Genomic DNA, 25,180 nt, shown 5'->3' on the forward strand with positions numbered 1-25,180 from the left:
TTTGCTGAGCAAATGATTGTAAATTTATTACGGATTCGAGGAAATTATAGGAAGGTAGTGGATTTGTTACCTACAAATACAGGATTTACCTAAGGCAACTACAGTAGGACTTTACCACTCCCACACAACAGGATTTAGCCAAAGGAGGAAAATAACCAAATAATACTTGCAACCCTAATAAGAATAGTTTAAATTCAGTTAGAACGAGATATGAACTAAATTAATCTGGCGTAGTCTGACTCTACATAATAGGGCAAGTCACATGATAGAGAAAGTCACATGATAGGGAATGTTACATAACATCTCTCTTCAGGGCACAGAGGCTGAACGGCTCAGGCATTAAAACAATGCCATTGATGGGTTTCAAAGTTGGAAGATCGCGGCCTGGTGGATTCTCGAACTTGAAGCTGTGAAGCAAGCGTGCAAACACCAGGAAGAGCTCAAGCCGTGCCAAAGACTCCCCCAAGCAAACTCGACGTCCAGCCGAGAACGGAAGGAAACGGTCAGCTTTTGGAGGCACAAAATTACCTTCCTCGTCCAGGAACCGTTGAGGTCTGAAGGCGTCTGGCTCATCCCAAATCTCTGGGTCGTGGTGGAGGGACCATAGATTCATTAGGACTGTGGTGTCCTTAGGAATACTATATCCCTGCAGAGTGGTATCCACTGTCGTTTTATGAGGAATTGCCAGAGGGCCAATGGACGAGAGGCGTAAGGTCTCAGTTATGGTGGCTTCCAAATACGGCAGATTCTTCTTGTCCTCCAATTCCGGTAACCGGTCTGGACCGATGACTTGATCCAACTCTTGATGCAACATCTGCTGGACTTCTGGGTTGTGAATCAGGTACAATAATGCCCAACACAGGGTGCTGGCAGTGGTTTCCAATCCGGCCATAAAGACCTCAGCCATGGTCATGATGAGATTCTCGTCTGTTAGGAACTCCCTGACAGATGAATCCTCATCCTCGGCTTCTTTCTTTGCCTTCAACAGCGCGTCTGTCAGATCTTGAGGATTATCAATTCTATTCGCCTTCACATGTTCTCGACAAATTCTGCCAACCAGCTCGTCTCGTTCTCGGCATTTCTTTTTTAGCTTCTCAATAGACTTGAAGGGAATAAACCACAGCCATGGAAACACGTCCACAACACTTCCCGCCGCGACCACACTCGCCACTGTGTTGGTGATTTCCATAAACTTCGTAAACTCGGGATCATCCAGCTCGTATCTCGAGCCAAACACCAAAGCACAAATCACATTCATCACGGCCAGTCGAATCTCTTTAGTGATGTCGTGTGGTTGTCCATTTCTGGAGCGGACTCGCTTCAAGAGCAGGTCAAATTCATCATTAATGACAGTTCCTCGCTTAAGCTTGACGTTACTGTATGTCTTGAGCGCAGAGAGAGCAACCTTGCGATGAAGCTTCCACTCCGGAGAATAATCTGCTAGTCCGATTGCCTTTCCCTTTGAGTAAACTTGGGCGGTGTAGATACTCGGACGTCCGGCAAACTCGGCAGATTTTGTAACGAGGACCTCCTTGAGAGCGTTTCCACCACTAACTACTACCACGAGCTTACTGCCAAGATACAGACGAAACACTTTGCCATATTGTTTTTCTAATTTCATGAGGTCAACATGGCGTGAATCGGCAGCCAATTTATGCGCATTTCCAATGATTGGGAAAGGAAACGGCCCTGGAGGTAGATTTCTGTTTGCGGTGAAGTGATTGATGACCAGTGTCACTAGAATAACCGTCAAAATGATCCATGCCAATTCTTCAATCATGGTTGTACCGAGTTCGCGCTTGAGACCGTTTTGCAGTGAGCTTGGGTCTTGGCTATTGTTTGCAGTAATTAAATCTGTTGCATAAGTAGTCGATTTTCGTTTTGTTGACATAGCAATGTTTTCACAGTCCTGTGGAATTAGGAATTGTTGCTGATATCTAATTCGAGATTATGGTACGGTAGTTTTAGCCAGGTTGTGAAAGATTTGTTTCCAAACACTTTAGTTAACTGTATTGCAAGGTATAGTAATCCAGTTGTTGATATTTCAAGACTTACTTTTCAATTGAGCTCATTTGATACTCTTTTGGATGATGATATTCGGATGAAATTAAAACGCAATTATCTCAATTTAGTAACTGATAGCCTGCGGTGCAGCCGGACGTGTTATTTTTAAATCCAGACTGTCTGTGACACACACACAGGCTAGTAGTGGACAGCGTGAAATGATAACGTTCAAGGAAACTGAAAACGAATTCGTGAGGGAAATTTTATTCGAGCTTTTAATCTGATGTTAAATTTACATAGGAACAATTTGATCCGTCACAAACGAACTATTAGTCTAGAAATTGAAGAATAGCGGTGGATTATTCGCTTACCTGCATAGAGACTACAAAAGCTTATCGCAGCAGGGTTTTATTCAATCGACTAGCGATTAATTAAGCAATAAGACTGGCCAATTATAGGAAAGAATGTTTCTTTGCTATCAAAGAAATTAAGATTCGGTAACAACACATCGCCAGATGGTGAACAACCTCGTTCCCAGGGTCTCTCATCTTCCCGTGCCCTCTCATCTCGGGGGGCTGGAATGAGAGAGATGAGAGATCCTGGGAACGAGGTTAGATGGTGAATTGCGGATAGGCCTTTTGCAACAGTTCGTCACGTGACCGATAATTTATAAACTTGAGTTTTATGGCATACGCGGTGTTGTTAAAGATTGGTTTACTTGGTGTCTGAATAATAGAAAACAATTTGTATCTCTTGGTAATACTTACTCTGATAAGAAAACTATTTGCTGTGTTGTTTACCAGGGATCAGTAGTGGAACCTCTGCTTTTCTTAATTTATATATTCGACATTTCCACATCCCCCATAATACATCTTGTTTGCCCCCAAAATTTTGCATAAGCATTGTCTTCAGTTTCTCTTGGGACGACTGTAATACCCAGGAGAAATGGGACACAAAGATCATGCAGAATTTTTTTTTTTTGTGAGGGGGGGGGGGAGGAGCAAACAAGGTGTATTATGGGGGATGTGGAAATGGCAAATTAAACGATTTTCATAACTGCTCAAAGATATTAGATTTCCACCTTTTTGCTGATGACGCAGACCTATTCTATAAACATAATAATATTGATATACTTGAAAGCAATCTTAACAATGAACTTAGTAGGGTTGATTCCTGGTTATGTGCAAACAAACTCGCCATTAATATCGACAAGTCAAATTTTGTTTTATTCCACCCAGATCAAAGAAAAATAAAAAGATCAAATCAAATATTGTTGCAAGCTATTAGTACATATTGAATGTCTGTAACTGTGTATGTTACTAGTACACTGTATGATCCGACTATTTTTCACTAAATCTCTATGTATTATTAGTCTTTGTTGTGTGTGTTGTGTGTGCTCCTGGATGTCTTTTTCTTATTTTCTCTTCTTATTTGACCCAAATTAATAATCACTGTAAATCATTAAGGATGGCTGCCCAGCCTTATTAGGCCACTAAGGTTATTTCGGGGAGCCATGTACTCTTTTTAATTTAACTTGTTTTTTGTTCATCTAATTTCTAATTTCTAGCTGAGTACAAATAAAATTGTTGTTGTTGTTGTTGTTGTTGTTGAAGTCCAATATCACGAAGAAAGTCGACCGGCATGTTACATGATAAGATAAGTCGTATATAGTATGTCGTTGCGAACTAGACGCTTAGCTTAGAGACAAAATGTCAAAACTATGCGATACACTGTTGATTGCCACCAATGTTCTCTCGTCATTTCAGTCTGTTCTCTCTTGCTCTTAGACAATGCTCACAAAAGGCATCGAAAGTCACCCATTACACAAGAGAATTCAAAGAGAATGCCTGTTGAGAGCACAAACGCTGAACGGCCGTGGCATCAACGCAAGACCTGTGATGGGTTCTAAACTTGGAGGATCGGATCCTGGTGGATTCTTGAACTTGAAGCTATGCAGCAAACGTGCTAAGACTAGGAAGACCTGAATTCGTGCCAAAGACTCCCCTAAACAACCTCGACGCCCCGCCGAGAACGGGAGGAATTGGTCAGGTTTTGGAGGCAGAAAATTACCTTCCTCATCCAGGAACCTTGTTGGTCTGAATTCGTTTGGATCATCCCAAATTTCTGGGTCGTGGTGGAGGGACCATAAGTTGGCAAACACTGTGGTGTTCGTCGGAATATGATATCCCTGCAAAGTCGTGTCGACTGTTGTTTTATGAGGTGCGAAAGCGCCAACAGAAGAGATTCGGAGAGTCTCAGTTATAGCAGCTTCTAGATAGGGCAGGTTCTCTTTGTCCTCAAGTCCTGGTAAACGGTGAGGGCCAATAACTCGATCCAGCTCTTGATGCAGCATCTCCTGGACGTGCGGGTTATGAATCAGGTACAACAGCGCCCAACACATCGTACTTGCAGTGGTTTCCATCCCACCTATGAAGACCTCACTCATGGTCATAATGAGATGCTGATCTGTCAGGAATCCTTTGATGGAGGAATCCTCGTCTTCAGCCTCTTTCTTTGCCTTCAACAAGGCGTCTGTCAAATCTTGAGGATCATCAATTCTATTGGCGTCCACGTGTTCTCGATAAATCCTTCCAAACAGCTCGTCTCGTTCCTTGCATTTCTCTTTAAAATTCAGGATGGACTTGAATGGAAGAAACTTCAGCCAAGGAAATGCATCCACCACGCTTCCACTCGCAAGCATCTTCCAAATTCCGTTATGGATTTTCAGAAGCGCTGTAAACTCGGGGTCATCTAGCTCGTACCTCGAACCGAACACCAAATTGCAAATCACATTCGTCACAGCCAGCCGAATCTCTTTGGTGATGTCGTGAGGTTGGCCATTTTTCGAATGGACTCGTTTCAAGAGGAGATCGAATTCGTCACTGATGGTGGACCCTTGTTTTAGCACACCAGTGTTGTATATCCTGAGCGCTGAGACCACAATCTTGCGATGTAGTTTCCACTCTAGAGAATAATCCGCGAATGCAACCGCCTTTCCATTATCCGAGTAATAGGTTGCGGTATAGAGATTAGGACGTCCAGCGAATTCTGCCGACTTTGTAACTAGAGCTTCCCTGAGAGCCTTTCTCCCACTAACCACCACTGCAAGCTGGCTTCCAAGATACAGACGAAAGACTTTGCCATATTGTTTTTCCAGCGTCGTTAGGTCAACATGGCGTGAATCGGGAGATACTTTGTGCGCATTTCCAATAATCGGTAAAGGAAAAGGCCCTGAGGGTAGATTTCTGTTTGCAGTGAAGTGATTGACGATCAATGTAACAAGGATTACAGCCAAGATAAACCATGCCAGTTCTTCAAACATGGCTATCGTTTAGAATAGTTCTTAGGATCAAGTACCAAAAGTATCTTTTTGTCGGGAATGACTATGCAAACAATTTCAAGACGTCCTTGAAGTGTTCTCAGCACCTTTGTTTGCCTTTTTTTATGTTACTTGATATTGGAATGTCACGCGATCCAGACGTGTAACTTTGCATGAAGACGGATCATTTAACATATTCCGATCGAGGACAGCATAGCATAAAATTTTGCGGCTTTGATCATCAAAACAAAACAAAAGTTCCCAATCTACTGTTAAGACGAAAACTGCCACAAGGAAAAGGAAAGCAGATACTATAGCTACTCAGAAGTGTCAGACATTGCAGAGCTCCTACATGTCCATGTGGTGGGTTCAAGTCAAACCTTTATCGTCTGGAATGGTTATCGCTATTTTGTTACAAGAGCAGTCAACCACAACTGAGCAAAATGACGTTGCTATAGTCTAAAGGTGCTTTCCATTATGCCAAAGATTTCGGAAATTTCGGTCAGAATTCAAATGGAAGGTCCGTTTCGGTTTCTTCCGACCGGAATATTCGGGATCACCTCTGGAGGTGGTCCACTTATTTCGGTTAGAATATTCTGAACGAAATTCGCCGTTCCATTTTTGCCCTAATTAGGAAATTCGGAAAAGGAATAAAAAGTAGCAAGAGCCATTCCTATCGGTTGGCCCGGTTTAATTGGAAAATGTCGTTCCATTTTCCTCGGGTGCTCCCACTAATCTCTGACCGGCCGGTCTGCGATAATGGCAAACACCCTAACTAAACCCACTTTAGTTCCAAGGCGATCGCTCTTGTCTCTCTGTCTGCGAGAAGTCTAGGAAGGAGCGGGCGAGTGCTCTTCGGAACGTCACGGTGTACAATTGACCCCTGGCTCTCCAGGGTCTAGAACACTGGCCGGTCAACACTTGGGACTCGGCTGAACTGAACCATGATCAACGTGTTTTAACTGTATTAATTACATTTCAAGGAATAGATACGTTTATAAAGAGAGTTTTATTTCTACTACGCAATCCCCTTCACGAAACCCAGTTTCTTCAAGTTGTCAAAAGTAGCCATACTGGAAAATTTAACTCCCCCCCCCCCCCCTCCCCACAATAGACGGTACGGGTCACACGGTACGGGTAACCGTAAAAGTCCGATAATGTAAATGAGCCCCGCTAAAATCTTGCCAGCGCAAACCTTTCATAGTAAGTCCCGCCTCCCAACTTCCAGGGGCTAATATTTAATTCCACCTCTTTCGAAAGGAATTAAAATATTTTTCCAATTATAAAGCCCTGCTGTTAATTCCAACGACGCTTTTCATGGTTGAAGTAAATAAATCGACTTCGTCTAACGAGGTTGACATTTATCAGTCTTAGGACTAACAAAGGTGTGGCCCTCACAAAACAGATCGAACTGAAATGTTGGTTCCTCTAGTATTGAAAGGATGGGAAGAAACAAAAATCAAAGGAAAACTGTAGATATCTCAAAGATATCAAAACGTGGACAGGGAACACAGGGTCAGGAGCAACAACATTTCTAGGATCCTGTCTTTCCCGTTCCCTGGGGCGAAGAGAGAGTACCTCGGAGTTTGGGTCAAGAGGCGCCAAATGCAGTGGCAAAACTCAGTTAAATCAAGGAGCTATACCGCCGGGAAACTTATTTTGAGAAGATTGTCTAGCATTAATGTACCTCGTCCGGAAAGCGGTTGTGCGTGAAGAAAGAGTTAACTGTAGACGTCGTGGCACCTTAGATCAGTTCAAAAACCTGTCTGCGACGCAACAGGGGAAACAGCTTAAGTTACACAACGGTTTTTGTTTATTTACAAATATTAATAGCAATACCATTTTCAAATGCACAACCTTGTCGAGTTAAAAGTTCATTCAGATCACGCGCTGTTCTCAGTTTCTGAGCAGATTTGATACTCCACTGAAAGAGCGGACTGGATTTGCTTGAATGCGAACGGTTTTGATGCAGCTTTTGCAGACAGGGAAATTCTCTAACGTTTCCATTCTGAGAAGAACTTTGGGATCGATTCCATTCCGTTCAAATGAATATCACAAGATTGGATCCGTACCATTCCAGTCTATGACAGCGTTTTTCCATCTGCGGAGGAAGAATCTCGTCAAACAACGATATTACACCGGAGTTCAGTGGGTACTTTTTGATAAACAAACTAAATTAACTGCAAAGCCAAAAAGAAATTGAACCCGTGGTTTTAGGCAGCGATGTTGCTAACATGTCAATGCTGATGACGTCAAGCTGATATGCTCGTTTTATGATTGGTCAATCGAAAACTCGTTGAGTATCTCATAACCTGGGAACAAGTTCCTCAGCCCCTACCCCTAAGAGAGCTTGTGTGCATGCGTTATTTTCTCTCGTGACACAATCGTTCATTAGGAAATTTTGCGTGACCAGCCAGTAGAGCGTATGTGAAGGAGATTTCTCACAATACAAACCTTGTTCTTATGCAATGTTCCAATGGAGGAACAAGGTCGATGTCTTTGTAATCCGGACACTCTCTCGTTGTATCTGGTTAAAAAAAAGAGATGTATTTATAACGTAAAAAAAGTTATTTAAGTACTACGATAACAATGTCAAAGACGGCCGTGACAGTGAACACAGCGTAGAGGGCGTTTTCACTCACGTGGCCAAGAGCCATGCAAATTTATTGAAAAAAAAGAAAGTGTTTACATTAGAAAAGAGTTCAACTCCCACAGGGTTGGTTTGGTACACCAACATGGCCGTCGCTTGATTGTTCTAAGACACCAATATGGCTGCCGTGACGTCATGTGAACCATTCAATACACCACAGTTAAGCCTTTCAAGGCCGGGCTTCCAGGTACCTCAAGTAAGCCAACACCTAACCTCCCTTAAGGAGATCACTTACGGTATTTTGAGTTATTTTGACCCAGAAAAAAAGTACTTTTAAATTGATGAGAACCTGAAAATAATAGTTTAGAGATACAAAAACACCCAAGAGATAAAGTACCAGAGAGGAACAATACATTCTGCCATTGATAAAACCAATCACCGTCTACTCTCTCCCAGGCTCTGTGGATATAGCGTCCGGGCGGCGTTTGGAAACGTTTTTCTTTACTCGTTTTCTAATTCTAATACCGTCAAACCTGTACAGGTATGAAGAGCGTCGCATGCAAACTAGGTTTTAGCGGCACGATTTCGACAATAAATTGTAATTAACGGCAACGTTGTAATTCCTCACCTACTGTTAATCTTATCTCCTCATCTTGCCGAGCCAAACCATCATAATAATAAAGATCAAACTTCTTCTCAAGCTTCCTAAAAGAGGCAAGAACCAAAGAAAAATGCATTATAATATAGATAGGACCCTGCGCGCGCTCTGATTAGTCAAAAACCCATGTTTTATCAGAGTATAAAACATAGAAAAAAGGATGTTTTATTGTTTTTCACCACATTAACTCTATATCATAAAGCAAATGAAGAAGTCTAAGCCGTGAATTACACTGTGATAGTTAAAACACTCCGGACATTTGAGGACACTCGAGAAATGTAGAAACACTCGCCTGCGGCTCGTGTTTTCTACATTTCCGTCGTGTTCTCAAAGGCTGTCGTGTTTTATCATAGTGTAATACACGACTTAGACTTCTTTATTTGTTAATTAGTCATTACTTCAACTTCACTACTTAGCCACTACTCAGCTGGAGCTCATAAGAGCGGTTTACTTAACAAAGAAAGAAGCCTAAGCCGTAAATTACACTTTGATAAAACGCGACGGCTATCTATGAACAAGAAGGAAATGTAGAAAACACGAACTGGAGGCGAGTGTTTTCTACATTTCTCGAGTGTTTTATCACAGTGTAATAAACGGCTTAGGCTTCTTCATTTGCTTTATGACATAGATTTTACACGCCGCGAGTAGAGACAACAAAGCACACAGATCGACAAACTGACGCAATTTAATACCACTGGCTTAGCATTAAGGTGGCTCTCTAGACTTTTACGATCGCACGAGCGCTGAGGAAGTAATCGCGCACTTAAAGGAAAACGTCAGTGTTTTTCGATATTTTGTTACGTCAACATGAGCACAAAAAGCAAAACTGACAGTGAATTTTCTCGCTTTTCCTTCGGTGAAATTCCGTAAAATTTGGCAGATTGATAGTAAATATTCTACTTTAGTCGGAGCTTGTTTTTCAGGGAAATCTATAAGACCAGGTTTTTTGCAGCGGTAAAAGACATAAATTTGAAAATATCGAAAAAACTGCCTTTACAAACCCTACTTTTTTCGTGTTTAAAATTCGTATCCCGCTGAAAGCGATGTGATGTAACAATTTTGGAAGATTTCACCGAAGGAAATTCATGAAAATCACAAATAAAGCCATAAAAACAGTAAAAAACACATTTGTTTTGGCATTTATAATTTAAGACTAAATCCCAAAATTTTAACAGAGGTGATAGTAAAACACTATTTAATCATTGCTTATTACATGTAATAAGTTTGAGAGGACTAGGTGTGAAAGCGAATGCAAAACAGCATTCAAAACATAACACTCGCGCGCGCAACGCCAGTAATGATTACCCTATGGAGCCACCTTAAGGTGGCTCAAAACTGCAGGCGATTACTATTCCCTTGTTAGAGATAGTAAGGTTACCAAAAAGCACAATATGTTGAGCAACTCACCAATCATCCAAGAGATTTCTGTCCACAGAAAACAACACGCTGAAGTGGCTTTCACTACAGATGACCCAGATAGGATACTTGGGCGTCTTGAAGTTAACGCCAACCTGACCGAGAAGAAAAATTAAAGAAAAGCTGATCAAACCATGAACAACCCTCTACGTTAGGTATCACCTATCCTATCCATTGCGAGTTTCTGTTTTATCACAAAATAAAAGAAAATCAAATCTTCCCGTGTAACAAAATGACTTAAAAGGTAAAGTCTGCCTATGAGCCAAGTGGCACACCAGGCCGGGGCTTTTCTCCGGTTTCAGTAGCCTGCGAACAGGCTCCCGGCGAGGACGGAAAAAAATTTTGGCAAGCGCGAAACAGAAGAATTCGGAGAGCGAAGCCATCGGTGCGGAGCGTTCGGGCTCACCGGGAGCCTGTTCGCAGGTTGCGGTTTCAGTGGCATGAAGCTACTAGGAATATTTCTTCTCTCCCTTGGATGAGATGCTAGTCCATCGCAGGGCTACCCCCAACATTAAATTCGCCGGTACCCATTTATACACCTGGGCTGAGAGAGGCACTGTGAGAGTAAAGTTTCCTGCCCAAGAACACAACACAATGTCCCCGGTCAGGGCTCGATCCGGAGACGAGCGCACTAACCATGAGGCCACCGCGCCGCCACAACAAAATGACGTAACACCCCATTAGCTTAACTGTGCTAACCTCGCAAGATTTGTAGTGCTCAAATAACGACAGAAGCCCAACGTCACTTTGTTTGTCTAGTCCTTTAAAGACATTCTGAGGAAAAATGTACACAAATTGAGATTCTGCTGAAGCAAAACGCAGTCTATATCATTCTTCTAGAAATAAAACGTCTATTACATTTCACAGACTAAAAGTATCACTTTTTACACATAAACTTAAGAATGATAAAAGTAACACCCCAGCTGTACTGTTGAGTATTCTCACACCTGCATCAGAGACTCATTCATATATAATACCAGGTATGGAGCAAATCAAAACTTCTTTAAGCGATCAGTACGCACTAATTATGGTGTATCTACATTTCAATTCTCCGCAATAAAAATCTGGGAATCTGTCCCACCAGAACTTAAACGTTTTCCATACATGCTCTTCAAAAAGCGGTATAAAAGATTCTTATTGACCACTCAAAACTGACCATAGTTTAACTGTTAGCTATGTAAGACACTACTGTACAATATTCAGGACATTGTTTTTCCTTTAACTTAGCTTGCATTTATGTATGTCTTTCTTCTTTTATGATAATAATATCGTCTTTAATGTTTAAATTAAATCAGCATGCGGCCTACGCCAACTTATATCTACATGACAGTGACCAACTCGAAAGCTCATTGGCTACTTTGGTCACTGTACACAATTAAATATTGTTTCTTGTAGTTAATTTCTATCTGTATTTATTTTTCCTATATCATTGTAAACCATCTTACGTTAAGCTGTTTTTCTGAAAATAGTGTGCGATAATAAAACTGATCAAGCTTTCGACATGTCTATGTAAAAGAAAAAAATAATATTCTTGGTTTTTAGCATCGAAGACAATGCCTAGTCTGAGAGAAGGGATGCTGTGAAGCTGAATTCTGTTTCAGTACATAGCGAAAGAGAGTTACCAGTACCTAACAGAGGTTAGCCCCAGCATTCATTTCAGGTTGTGCTAGCAGTTTGACAAAGGTACTGTGAGTGTAAAGTTTCTTGCTCAACAACGAGGCCGGTTGGGCCTCGAACCCAGACCAGTCAATCCGGAGTTCAGCGCACAACAACCCATTAGACCATGAGACCATCAAACCCTTGTGCCATGCATGAAGAGCTATTAGAGAGATTAAGCATGACGTAACGGCAAACGGCAAAAATGAAACTTTTGTGCCGTCTGTCTTCAGCTGTCTGTACAGTAGAGTGAACATATCTGTATTTGCAGTGAATAGCTGAAGACATTTTTCTATTTTTGTGTGATTTATTTAAGGATTACAAGAAAAGAATAAAAAATCAGAGGAAATCTTTGCCGTTTGCCGACAATCTGCCGTAAACGTCATGGTTAAACTCTCTGTCATATACGACTGTAAACTGCAAGATACAGCAAAGATGTTAGAGCAGTTTTCAATTTCCAGCCGGAAGTAAAACGCGTTTTCTTTGGTTTTGTTTCAATACGCTGCGCGATTGGCTCAAAAAAACTCGCACCAAGACCAAAATCCATCACGACTTACTCGTACGTTTTCCCGCGCTTTCGCGTCGGCCACATATATTTGCTGTGAGTTTTGATTGGTTCACTGGATTGTCTATGTCCTTTGTGATTGGCCAGAGTGATAACTTTGGTTTTGGTTTTACGAAGCTCCATTTACAATAGCTATAAAAGAAAAACAGTGTGACTATAAGTAATACCTTTTTCGCTCCTCCTGTATCAATTTCCATTGTGTTGTCAAACGCATTGGAGACCGCCTTTCCAGTAATAACTAAATTGACCATTTCCTAAGAAAAAAATAACATGTAAAATCAGGTAAGATTGAAAGGTTGGAAAATGTTTCCAAGAGTAGGCCGATTAACTTTGACCAAGAACGGCTTTTAGGATCTGATAAAATCATAATCGCACTCCAAGCCGGTCTCTTTAGGACAAAACTGCTTGATTCTTGAGATATAGTACTAGTATTCTAGTATAAATTGATTCTCCATAGTATTACCATTCAAGTATAGCATTTATTTAGCGCTCAGTGTGTGTTCTCTGTCGTTATGTGTTATGTGTTTGTGTATGTGTAGGATACACATACACAAATTTGTATTAATATATTTGTTAAACTGGCTGCCTGCCTTCTTTAACTCTGTAGTTATTTCAGGTAGTTTCACACAAATATCTCGCTATATGTAGACCAAATGGGGAAAATAAAGCTTGCTGTTGTTGTTAACGTAAATAGTAGAATTAATCAAGCTTCACATTAATTCTTCGTCCTAGAAAATCAATAAAATGGTACATGGGTTTAGTTTTGTTATCACTTTTCCATTAGATAGTATTGAATTAATCCGTTGATTAGCGTTACGACTTATATTTGTAGAACAAGTTGTTGGATTGATTCAGGACATGGGGAGAGTAGGGGACAATACAACGTATTCAAGGGGTAAAAAGTGGAAGGGACTTCTATCAGTGGAACTTTCAAGGAAATGAAAAGCTTACCTGCGTGCAGTAGCCATGGGCTCCCATCAGCGTGTTAGTTGGCTCGTCCATGTCTGATATCACCCTGCAAGAAAACACCATCACATTGCGTCAGTGCTATCTGACTGTTCTTTCTTTATCGTTTAAAGCAGATGGACTGATTGCAGTAAAGTGCTTCTATCAACAACAACAACATTAGTATCACGATCTTCATGGATATGAGCTTGGGACACCTGAGGTTGTAGGTAATTGACGTTTCGACAACCTGAGCTCGACTGAGCGGGTGTGTTCGATTCATCTTCATAGCGTCAAGCAGGGTGCACGGAAAACAAACTTTCGGGATTTCCCTTCGAGCAAATAACGAAATATAATAGACAGGAAGCATATCAGCCTCAGCTGGTTTTCATGCGGGTTCCCTATCCTGGTTGAATTGTAATTTTGAGATGTTGGTTTTTGTGGAGGGAGGAAAACCGGAGAACCCGGACTTTCTTTGCACACTGTCAAGTCAAACTGTTTACTGACAAATTGTCCTACGCTTAGGAAGAACATGACAAGTCGACGGCAAGAACTAAGCCTACTCAGTTGATAATGTGGTTGTTGTACTTACGTTTGAATTGACCTTGACAATATCACGGAATACAAGAGCAATATACACCCACTGCTCTTATCAGATTCAAACTGGAAGATAAAACAAACGATAAAAGGCACTTTGTACATGCACGAGGAAAAGAGCATGGCAAAGAGACAAGTTTAAATCTAGTTGATTACAAAATCCCTAGGTAAACGGTCCGTACATCGCTCTTCCTGGATAAAAATAAGTACTGTTTTGCAATGTTAGAACTTTAGTCTACTGTTAGTGAGCTTAACTTTGTTTCTTTCTATTTTTAGGGTGTTTATGTTTGTTTGTTTTGTGTCCCTGACCTAAACATGCAAAATATCGTTTCTTTTACTGGCTTCCTGGCATTTTTAACTCTTAGGTTATTTCGGGTAGTCAGCACTCCTATCATTTTTGTTTTTACCCTTAACTATAACACTGTAATTTCTAACACTGGACTGTTTGGTCTGTTGTTGTCTATTGGGCGGGGCGTGGTGAATTGGTTTTAGATTCTTGGTCTTAGCTCAGTGTGAATGATATGTTTGACTTTATTTATCCTTTCTCAGACTACATTCAATAATGTACATCCAATTTCAGATTAAACAGTTAAGAAATCGCATCCTGTTGGCGACTATTACGAATATTACGTAGTCTACACATCTTTTACCGGTAAATAGCGCGGTTTTCACTTCAGTGCCGTCGAAAGGAGACTGTTGGCAGCTTGTCTTATCTCTCAGGATCGTCCCAATCCCTTCTAGCCAGACATATCTCGCCTCATGATCCCTGCCTGATTTCGAGCGTAAAACAAACTGCCAGCAATCTATGTTGAAAGTAATTTGCATTTGCTTTGGCTTTTGTGACTAAATCTTCACTTAAAAGCTCGCGCCACTTTGTCATCCAATCAAAAGTAAAACTAATCCCGAAACCACTCGCTCGCACACGTTTTCTCGCGCCTCGCGTCGGCTGCATGTATTTGCTTTGAGTTGTTCACTGGATTGTCAGTGTGTCCTTTGTGAATGTTTTAGTCTTAGGAAAATCAACTGAAAACTGCTTGAAATATCAATTATAAACCACGCTTGAAGCAATTAGCTAGCCTGCTAACGCACACAGATTTTCAGGTATTGTATCGGCGGCAACACCTAGTTTGCCAACGCAACACTGAGATGGAGGACCGTTTCTGTTTACAAGCTAGGGTTAAAATGACATAATGTCAACTCTACAAGATGAACGTACCTGAGATATATTTTGAGAAAGAAAACTATGAAGACTTTCTGACGACTTGAAAGTGTACAAAACAAGCTGGAACAAAAACAAAATAAGACTACACTAGAGCAAAACTACACTGAAAATTACTGGTGTAGTCAAATCGTTGTTATTCAAATACTTCAATCAAAATTCTAACTTGAATGCCACAACTTGTTACATGGTGACACGCGTAGTAAAACGTTCGAACTTGCGATGCAACAGTGTTGCGCGACAATTTGAAAGAAAATACTGCATGCCCTTGCTACTCAGCCTTAAAATCATACTGATTGGTAGAGATATAATTCAATGTACTTTACAACTAATCATTTGGTTGATCAGCTGATGTTGAACAATTATTTTATTGCCTACCGCCTCAGTTAACTGATCGGGTTTGTATCTTCCAGCACCAAAAAAGTTAGAACCACCTGTGGGCCTGCGAAAAGAAAAAACAAATCACCTGACTAAAAACAAATAGACATTGAATGATATAATGCAGTAGCTTTGTTGATGCGGTCGAGTTTGTTACCCGATAAATTCGCTCAATGGAACGTCGGTCGTTTCGCGCTTTTAGGTCGCGCTCGCCTTATGATTAAAAAAAATTGAGGCAAAACAATTTTTATCGAATAGAGCATTCTATAACCTTTGCATTGATATATAATTTGTAGTGGTTGTCTTTAAGACAGCGCGGTAATATTTTTTTTCGCTAAGGACACCCGCGAAGGTTTACGGTAACCTTAATGTAGCATCAGGTGACTAGGACTGGTCCCCAGTCTCCCCCTGGATGGGATGCTAGTCCACTGCAGCTTACCCTGGTATCTACCAACACTTTCTTTGTTAGATTGCCCTTATAAACCTGAGTGGAAATAAGTCCTACGGATATGAGAGTACAGTGCCTTGTCCAAGAACACGTGCACAACCCAAGAAATCAAGTAATGCTTTTGATTTGAAGTCTGGTCAATATACCATTTAAAGATCAACTACTTCATTCGTAAGTACGAATCACCTCTCTTTGTAAACGTTTCAACAAAGATCTGCCAAAACAAGGCTTTTACCACCACCGTCAGAATTATCTAGGATCTAGGTCTGCATTGCGTGCAGAGTGATAAATTATTAAGCACTACAGACCTGTTCGTAGGACAGTGTGCAGAGAAATAGACAGTACATAAACTTACAAAGCCACTGTAGCTTCTTTACTATCCCCAGCCCTCCACAATATTTCACTGATAGCAGAGGTCAGAGCTTTTGTTCTTTCTCGTGAAGATGGCTGGAGCTTCCTAAAGAAAACCAAAACAACATCAGTGCTGAATTATTCTGCAAACAAAGGCAAACAAAGGCTTGCACTTAGGATTTCTGTATTTCTCGTATTATTTTAGGGAGTTTTTACATAGGGTTCACCTCATAACTTCCTTTTCGAGACGCCTTTTCTTTTTTTATTTGTTGTTTTTATATGTATACTAATGTAACTTTGCGTCTTGAATAAAGAATGTATGTATGTATGTGGGAAAGACTTAAATTGTGTAAGGACTTAAGAGAGAACAAGTGCTTACTTTTTTGTATCGCCTTTTTTGCCTCCAAACAGCAAGTGTTTGATGATAAATCCTTGAACAGCTGCGAGCACACCACAAGGTCCACCCTGTAAAAAAGAGACTGTATGTGTCAAGATTGTGCATACTTTGCATTTCAATACAAATTATAACACATAACTGCCACATACAATACTGTAGTAAAATGGTTAAGTCTGCATCAGGCCAGTGGTCCATACAACCGTGAGAGAAAAATGTCTTGCCCAAGAACACAACACAATAACCCTGACCAGGGCTCAAGCCCTGACCTATCGGTCTAAAGTCCAGCACACTAGCCAGTCGGCGACCGCCCTTCCACAATAGTAATACCATCAAACCAAACTTAGATTAGCTGAAGTTTGTCTGATCCATTAAGAGAGATTAGCAGTGTTCCCTTGTGCTTTTACTCACAGTGCCCTTGCCATTAACCAAAGCCTTTCCACCAGAGAGTATAATGCTTAGGCCAGATGACGATTGCACCCACCATTTTGTTACCATTTCTTCGTGTAGAATTAGCAAATACAATGTACATTAAATTACTCATTAACTTCCAAAGCACTAATTCACCTTAAGTTGTACAATTCCATATTCCAATCGATACAGATCACAGAATGAAAAACTTTGATTCCTCCATTCAGGTGTAAAGCTTGTTGTAGCAGTTCCAAAGATGAGGTTTTTTAAGCCCTGGTAGTTAATAAAAGACAGAAGGTTCTAGTTTAATATGCAGCTGTGATATTTCTGAAAGTGGCTGTCTTGGGGAAGAAGGGTTCTAAACTTCCCCTTAAGGACTTCCCCCATGTTTTTCTTACAATTGCATTAAATATTGTATCTCTTTTTCTCAACAACAATAATCTTGGAATTCCACTAACTACCCTCTCTTCTCCCACCCTCTATAGAGTTCCCACCCCTTCAACTTCCAGGCTCCCAAACTCCTACCCCTACCCTCCATATACATACACATTATCACGATATCTTACCATTGCAACTTCAAGAGATATGGGTTTACTCTGAACATCAGCTGAGGCAATTTTCTTTGGACCTTAAAATAAGTTGCATCATTGTTAGACAATGTTCCTTACACACATTAAATTTACTGTCCGAAACATATTCAGTTGAGTAAACCTACTTACAAGTAACATTATGAATCAACACTAATGTCTTATCATGTTTAATACAGTAACTATAATAGTTAGCTCAAAGTTGAATATGATATACCAGGAAACTCCTCCCAGAAGATATCTGTCTTTTCTAATAAAAAAAAAAACCTTTGAAACTGTAAAGCCAAGGGTTCAGTACAACATTCACAAAATCTACTCAGTGTACCTAATGACAGCTGTCCAAGTTCTTGATCAAAGTCCTCGTCAACGTCTTCAAACACTAGATCACTACTTCTAGACTGGAAATATATAATAAAAAGAACTATAAAAATGAGACCATGGAAACATGTACTAACTGACATCATTTGAAATAAAATTAATTATTTTTCCTTTTTCCAGTGGGGCGCAGGCAACATAACTGCTGAAAATATTTCACCCCTAACCCTCCAGCATGTCAATGAGAAGCATTACACCTAAAGATCTGACCTGGGTTGTTCAAAAGGTGGATAACACAATCCACCAGATAAATCACTATCCACTGGATAGCGTGGTTTGTTTTGTTAACATTTGTACCTCTTGGATCTTGATACCCAACTGCTCTGAACCCAACAATAGGTTCCACTACCTCCCAAATGATAGCAAGGAAAATTCAACTCAATAGCTGTTATTGCAGTTGAGTCTGCGGTCAAATATTCTTTTGTTGTAAAAGGCACGCAAACGAGGCGGAAGGGTCAATACAATGCAGAATTGACCCTTTCGCCTCCATTGTATGTCAAGCCACTGATAACTGCAATAACAGCTATTCTCAAAGGATTGTGCCTTGTCAGTCTGATGTAGTGTTTATCCAGTGTTGTATTACACTGCATTGTACATTTTTTACACATTAATAATTACCTTTTGAGACCTGGAATTGGAGACAGGTTGGTTTCTGTAAAAAATAATAACTATTATTATTATAAAAAATAAAACAGGGAATTTACAAACTACTCTCAGTGACATCACTATAAATTATTAAAGTTCAATAATCAACTAACATTAATCACTATCAGTACAATTAATTTCAGCATTAAATTTATTTGCCTACTCTTAAACAGAAAAGATTATCCATGAAAGAATGTTCATCAAGAAATACTCAGAAAGTACTAAAATAGCAGAAAGTCTTCCAAAATCTTAGCAAAATAATGTAACAACAGCAGATAAGAAATGTCTCAAGGACCTCCAAAAAACATACAGAGTGTAGCTGAAGCTTTTAAAACTTAATAATAATTTCAAAAAAGGTTGGTGTGAAGTATTGTAACTATAAAAAACTTCATGAAAAATGTTCATCGAACCTTGTTGAACTTTTGTGAGATGCGCTTTTCCTAGACTGTTTGGGAGAAACCTCTGCTCTGAAAATAATGATATCATAGTAGTCTTAACAGTAAAATGGTTCAGAATTCCTAATAATTATTGTAAAATTAGAACTTTACAGTGAACGTCCACGTATCCATACAAACGAAAAGAACTTTCTAGAAAGAAGTAAACATGGAAGGAAAGTAAGAGAACTGAGAATGAAGGAAGAAAGGAAAAAACGAAGGAAAAAAGCAGGATGAACGGAAGGAAGGAAGGAAGGAAGGAAGGAAGGAATGAATGATGACAGACAGACAGACAGACAGACAAACAAACAGACAGAGGAATCAAGTAGAGAAAGGGAGGGGCGGAAAGAAACAGGGAGGAAGGGAGAGAGAAAGGGAAGAAAGAAGGAAGGAACAGAGTAAGAACGGAAAAGGGGCCATTTACTTACAGTTGGTGCCGATCTTTCCCAATTTGATCAAGAGGAACATCATATACATTATGACGTGTGTCAACCTAACAAAAATCAAAAGTGAAAAATCAAACCTAAAACCATATTAACTGTCAGGGTTCAAAAAATGTGTCGTTTTGTCGTCCAGGACGAGTAGATTTTTCCACTGAGCAAGTAACTTTTTATTCTCACTTGCCCAATGGGCCTGTGTTTCCATCAAGTTATATACAGTAGACACATGATTTTTAACCAATCAGCATGCATATTTTCTTTGGGCTATTTTCTAAAACTTAATATATAGAGCTATTTTCTGTTTTCTATACGGCTATTTTCTAAATATATATACAGCTTTATATACTTACATCATCATCTTGTGTATCCAACTTTGGAGTTTGTGCAACACCCAATTCCTTGCTCTGATCTTCATCCCCAAACAAACTTCCAATGCTTTTAGCTCCTAAGCTGCTGCTTAGCCTTCCAGTACTATGCCGGGACCTAGGGTCTCTTTTACCAGCAAGCCCAGAGCTAATAACTGGCCCACCAATAGTATTATTAAGTCTTCTTTTACTCTTAAGTTTTGCCATCGAATCACTTGATGATGCAGGTGCTGCTGTAGTTGATGATTCTACAAAATCACCAGAGTCTTTCGTAATTGGTACATGTTTACTTCCTTCACTTGCACTGACTTTTGTTCTTAAGTCATTACTAAGTGAACTTGGTTTAGTCGTTGGAACATTCCGTGCAGGTTTTTCGAGCCGCTTCAAAAGATCATCATAATCCTTTCTATCATCCTTTTCTTCCTGTTTTTCAAGCTCATTAATGAGATCACTGTTTGTTGGCTGTGCAGTGGTTCTGCTTCTTGTATCCTTTTTGGTTTCTCTAAAATTTTAAGAGGTAAAACTGATTTAGCAATCTACTGTTAGCTCTTTTACACCAATTAGTTAGTCCTCTCCATGCCAGGAGGTGCATTAGGCTTTTCGACTCTTGCGCTCCAACCAGCCCTGTTTTGTGCTACGCGCCTAACTTTTTGTCCTAGCTGGCCCATCCCTTCACATCAATTAACAGGATATGTTTTGAGTCTCAGTGGTTGAAATATTAGACTATAACCATCAATGAACACATAGCTACATGTACAGTCTTAAGGTCTAATTTCTTGTGGTACCAGGTGGTTCTATCTTTGACATCTGTTGATGAAACCCTTGTGTCTTACCATTCAAACAAATCCGACATGTCACTATTTGCAACTATATTGCCTTACAGGTGGCTCTACGATTTCAAGACTATTGACGAAAACCTAGTGGGCCATAACTGATCAAATGGATTAGAGCTACACATAAATGTAAATGTAGTATATACATGTATAGTGGATTCTGTTTGTAATGCAAAATGGGAATTCAAGACTTTAAAAACATACTACAGGGCTAAAAAAAAAAATACTTATATTCTAGCTTGCCCTTTGGACAAGCAGTTCTCAAATTGTGGTGACTTGAATGCCCAGCTGGGCAATTGAGAAAGAAAAGTTCCATGCCCAGCAGGAAAGCCTCCCTGTCCAAGATAACTGCACAGCACTTTTTTTCAAGCCCAGCACTAGATAACTTTTTGGGGAGTTAATTTAGGGTTAAAAGCAGGGTTGTCAAAAGTAGCTGGCAAAAATCACTATCTACTTTGTAACTGCCAGTTACTCAGTTACCTACTATTGGTCCAATTCTTTAGAAAAAGATGCCAAAATCAGCTACAGGTCTGCTTCAACAATGGCAATTCCTTCCACGAGACACACCTCCAGGGAATCATTGTATTCATCAATTGAAAACAAATATCCAGTCCAAAATGATGAATACAACCACCGTAATTCTCTGCAGGGAAATCTCAAAGAGGGAACTGGCCATTATGCCATCTATATGTACCTCAAAAATTTATAACAACTGTGTTAAAGGAGCTCAGTCACGATATTTTAAGTTATCCTGGCCACATAAAAAATTACCTTTAAATGGTAGGAAACCTGAAAATAACAGTTTAATAAGATAGAAAAACACCAAAGAGATAATGATAAACCATAAAGGAACAAGGAGGGCTAAGGATGCAGAAGATCGACACGGATTATAAACGACAAATTTGAAAAATTGAAGCTAAACTTTTCAAACCACGAGTGAGCCCCTTTAAAGGCTCATTTGAAAGTGTGTTGACACACTTTCAAATATTTATTATTATACATGATGTGATACCTTGATGACTTAGGTTTTTGATTTGTTCGGTCTGTTCCTGAAGACGACAGAGATCTAAGGTCGCCTTGCTCTTTCATGAACTTAACCATGACCTCCAACATTGTGCGAAATGGTTCAGGTAGTTCCTACACAAGAAGACAAAAACTGTTGTTGATGATTTTGAATATTACAATATTCATTCTAAAATCTAGCTTTCTTTTACTTTGACAGAGACAATCAGACAATAAAAACCACTGACATTTTTATAAATGCAAATTTTGCATTATAGGCTGACACTTTTTCACCCCAAGTCTTGCACAACAATAATATTCTACATAAAGAAAACTAAAGAAAATGAATAACAAAGAGGCATACACTGTAGGCATGCCTATATACAGATGCAGATGTACACGTCACAAATCGCATATACAGTTGAACCCCACAATTTCAATCTCTTAGGGGAATTGAAAAGTAGTTCAAAATAGTGGAAGTTCAATATAGCTAATAGTAAATAACTGAAGAACAAATCCAAGAGAAACAGTTTTGAGTTTGACATAACAGGGAATACAAAGTAACCAAGTTCGAATTACCAAGGTCTGCCTGTAATACACAAAAACAGCCATGTACAGCATAGATTACATATGTGTAATCTGCTTATTTTTTAGATGCCCTCTACATGTAGGTATTGCAAATAATTGTATCTAGCAGAAATGCTGGGGAATTAAGATCAAAACAAATAAGAAAAAAATACTTTGCAAATATTTGATACATGTGTGGGTAAATAATCATTTAAAAAAGTAAACAACTGTAAAAAAAAAAAAGTGACTTGATGTTGTATTGGATATTTTGTTGGTCACTGAATTTAATTTGACAACCCTTGTGGAAGCCACTAGCAGAGTCACATCGAATAAAGGAGAAATTTACATACCTTATTCTTCTTCATAAGTTTCTCAATGTGCATTTCTTTGGCAAGCTGGGCACGGTTGCTTATGCTAAAAAAATAAGTTAAATATTGTTTATTATTATTGTTAAATATTGTTTAAAGAATCTTTTACAGTCCGTCTTAGAATGTCAATGACTGTCAACATTAATGCACAGTCTTATATGTACATCATACTTCACATGTTGAATAGTGTTTGAATATGGCCACCTTGTTTTCTTATAACCATCTCATTATTACAGCCACTTTATTTTGGCCCAAACAAAATCTCAGTCAGTCATTTTCTTATTTCAAAACCCCTGTTAATAAGCCCACCCCACTAGTACAGCCAGATTTTTGTGGCCCATTGGTGACGGGATTAACGGGGTTCCACTGTAGTTTCATCTGTCAGAGTGTATTTGTCATCGTTACTTCTAGGCTAGAAGCCTGACACAGTCAACCTTCAAGCTGCTATAATCTGAATGCATTTGAGAGGGAAGGAAGAAGGAAGGAAAGAAACAGAACATGATAAAACTATCAATGTTAACTTTTAAATCAAAACACAGTTGTATTTCAATCTTAAAGAGACTCAGAAGTAAAAAATACAAAATACAAACTGCATGTACATACCTATCCTCACTTCGTGGCATCTCTTTATCAAGGGTTTGAAGTGTGCCCTTTAACCCCTGATAATACAAAAAGAAAGGTTTTAGCCAAGAGTCTATTGTTAGGTAAACATATTTACTCCAACCAAATCTTGTCAGCTTAGAGAGGGAGCAAACATACATAGAGCTGTCAATATGGGCCGTAACTCATAGCACTTATTGCAGCTGAGTATGCTTGATTTTCCCTTGATGCTACGGGTGAAATTGCCTGTTATTGATAGAATTCACCCATAAAGTAACAAATTTGCTATGGGTGTGGGAAATACTGTAAGTCTACAGGTGACTAAAAACTTAATGACAGCCCTGATACAGGCATATCTTGATAAGGACATGTAGATAACTTGAGAATGCTGAGGGGGCTTTGTCAATACTAAGATCAGCAGTTCACTTGGTGTAATTTGCAATATTATAAAGCGACAACAATAGCATCAGTTGTACCATTCACTAAGGTTTGGGTTTTAGCAATTTGACCAAAAGTCAATGGTAGAAGCATAAGATAATGGCAATTCCAAGAAAAATTAATTTTTGGAAACTGAAATTCTAAGTGCAAGCAAGAACTGATGATAACAAAAAACAGACATAATACTTTGGCTCTTATTGACAAAACCCTTGACAGAAAGTCTGTTACATAGCCGCAGTGCAGTCACTGTGGTATCTTTTGTGGCCAAGCGCTGGTTAATTTTGTTTGCATATATATCTGATGGCCATTGTGAAGTTGTAAAACATAGAGGAATGTGATAAGAGATCTAGAACGAGGGCAGGAAGAAGCACCTTCACCCTTCGGCCGCACTGCTTCTCCCTGGGCTGCTTTTTGCTGCTCATCCCAAGCCTCTATGTTCTGATTTGAAGGTAGAGCTTCCTTGTTTAAAATAAACTTGCTTATTGCAGATTAATAGCCTTTAATGGTGTCACACCATCATAATGGTCTTACCATAAAAGCCAGATTATAACCTACAAATCTAAGATCATTTTTGTCACATTATACAGTGAGCAAAGGCAATTTTACCCTGCAAGCAGAGCTGCTTCAATCTTTCCAAGATAAGTTGCAAAAGACGATCTAGGAAAGATCGAGGCAGCTCTGCTAGCAGGCTACTAGGCGATTTGGAGAACGAACCATTTGCATCCTCATAAATTTTTAAATTAAAGGCAACTAGCTTAGCCAAATTCCATCCAAAAAAGCAGGCACCAAGATTATCCTAGATATACGACATTACCAATGATGATTTTATGTCCATGCATATTTAATACATGTTAAGTAGTTAAGCAGTACATTTTGCCGTAGAAGCAAACAACCTTGGCCTTAAGTTAATTAAGGGTAAGCTTATATTTACTCATTTCACCTGGCTTCTCGATTGAATAGAATATCAAAGATGATCAAGATATGGCTGAGTAAGAAAATCGTTTACACGGTAAAGGCAGATCGTTTTATTCTTTATTTGACAATAAAGCTTCAAACCTACCTTTCTGCTGAGGTATTCCCTAACAAGAGAAGCCGTCAGCGAAATGACAGAATCGGCCATGTTGTCGCTGAAGTCGACGATTCAAACAGCTACATGTAACAGAGAAGTGTTTTCTCCTGGCAAGTGAAGCTTCAGAAACTAGTGTTTGGGCTTTATATTTCGGTTGCCTTGATCTCCAGTCATCATTTCGCAGACATGGAGCATTTAAGCCTATATTGAATCACCCTAGCAATACAGTACAAGCAAATACACACACCAAAATTCTGTTTTTGTCTTGAAACCCCTTGTAAACCAACCACTTAAAATCCACTCCCGAGGACGTTATTGATCTTATCCACTCAGGTTTTTCTCTTTATCCCTCGACTAGCGTTAAAACCGTGTGTTAAACACTGACGACAGAGTGCGACAGGGTGAGTTATTTTGCGAGTTTTTTAAAATCGTCTTCCACTATAAACATAGAGACGGCCGCCATTTTGTTGAATTTCGATCCAGTCTTCTGCTCTGAGCGGATTTAA

General features: G+C 39.6%; 1 protein-coding gene and 2 pseudogenes across 1 annotated transcript; all 3 read right to left on the minus strand.

Annotated features, from left to right (window-relative positions):
• On the minus strand, positions 1-2,079 carry LOC110050130 (steroid 17-alpha-hydroxylase/17,20 lyase pseudogene; annotated as a pseudogene).
• A 1,130-nt stretch (positions 2,080-3,209) lies between these two features.
• On the minus strand, positions 3,210-5,458 carry LOC110050099 (steroid 17-alpha-hydroxylase/17,20 lyase pseudogene; annotated as a pseudogene).
• A 1,655-nt stretch (positions 5,459-7,113) lies between these two features.
• On the minus strand, positions 7,114-25,180 carry LOC110050145 (putative ubiquitin carboxyl-terminal hydrolase MINDY-4). The gene is made up of 23 exons (XM_089270825.1): positions 24,666-25,180; positions 23,171-23,226; positions 22,550-22,613; positions 21,643-21,767; positions 19,783-20,299; positions 19,421-19,485; positions 18,969-19,025; positions 18,532-18,565; positions 17,864-17,936; positions 17,518-17,579; positions 17,108-17,224; positions 16,526-16,611; positions 16,151-16,252; positions 15,348-15,411; positions 14,967-15,032; positions 13,746-13,816; positions 13,160-13,223; positions 12,376-12,462; positions 10,687-10,761; positions 9,979-10,082; positions 8,542-8,618; positions 7,778-7,850; positions 7,114-7,424 (listed from the first exon to the last, which is right to left on the minus strand). The coding sequence occupies exons 1-23, from the start codon at positions 24,723-24,725 to the stop codon at positions 7,376-7,378; spliced, it is 2,148 nt and encodes a 715-aa protein (XP_089126951.1). The 5' UTR covers positions 24,726-25,180; the 3' UTR covers positions 7,114-7,375.

Source organism: Orbicella faveolata, unplaced genomic scaffold (assembly GCF_042242905.1).
Source record: "Orbicella faveolata isolate gen_17 unplaced genomic scaffold, um_ofav_v1 contig_34, whole genome shotgun sequence".
NCBI classification, from domain to species: domain Eukaryota; kingdom Metazoa; phylum Cnidaria; class Anthozoa; order Scleractinia; family Merulinidae; genus Orbicella; species Orbicella faveolata.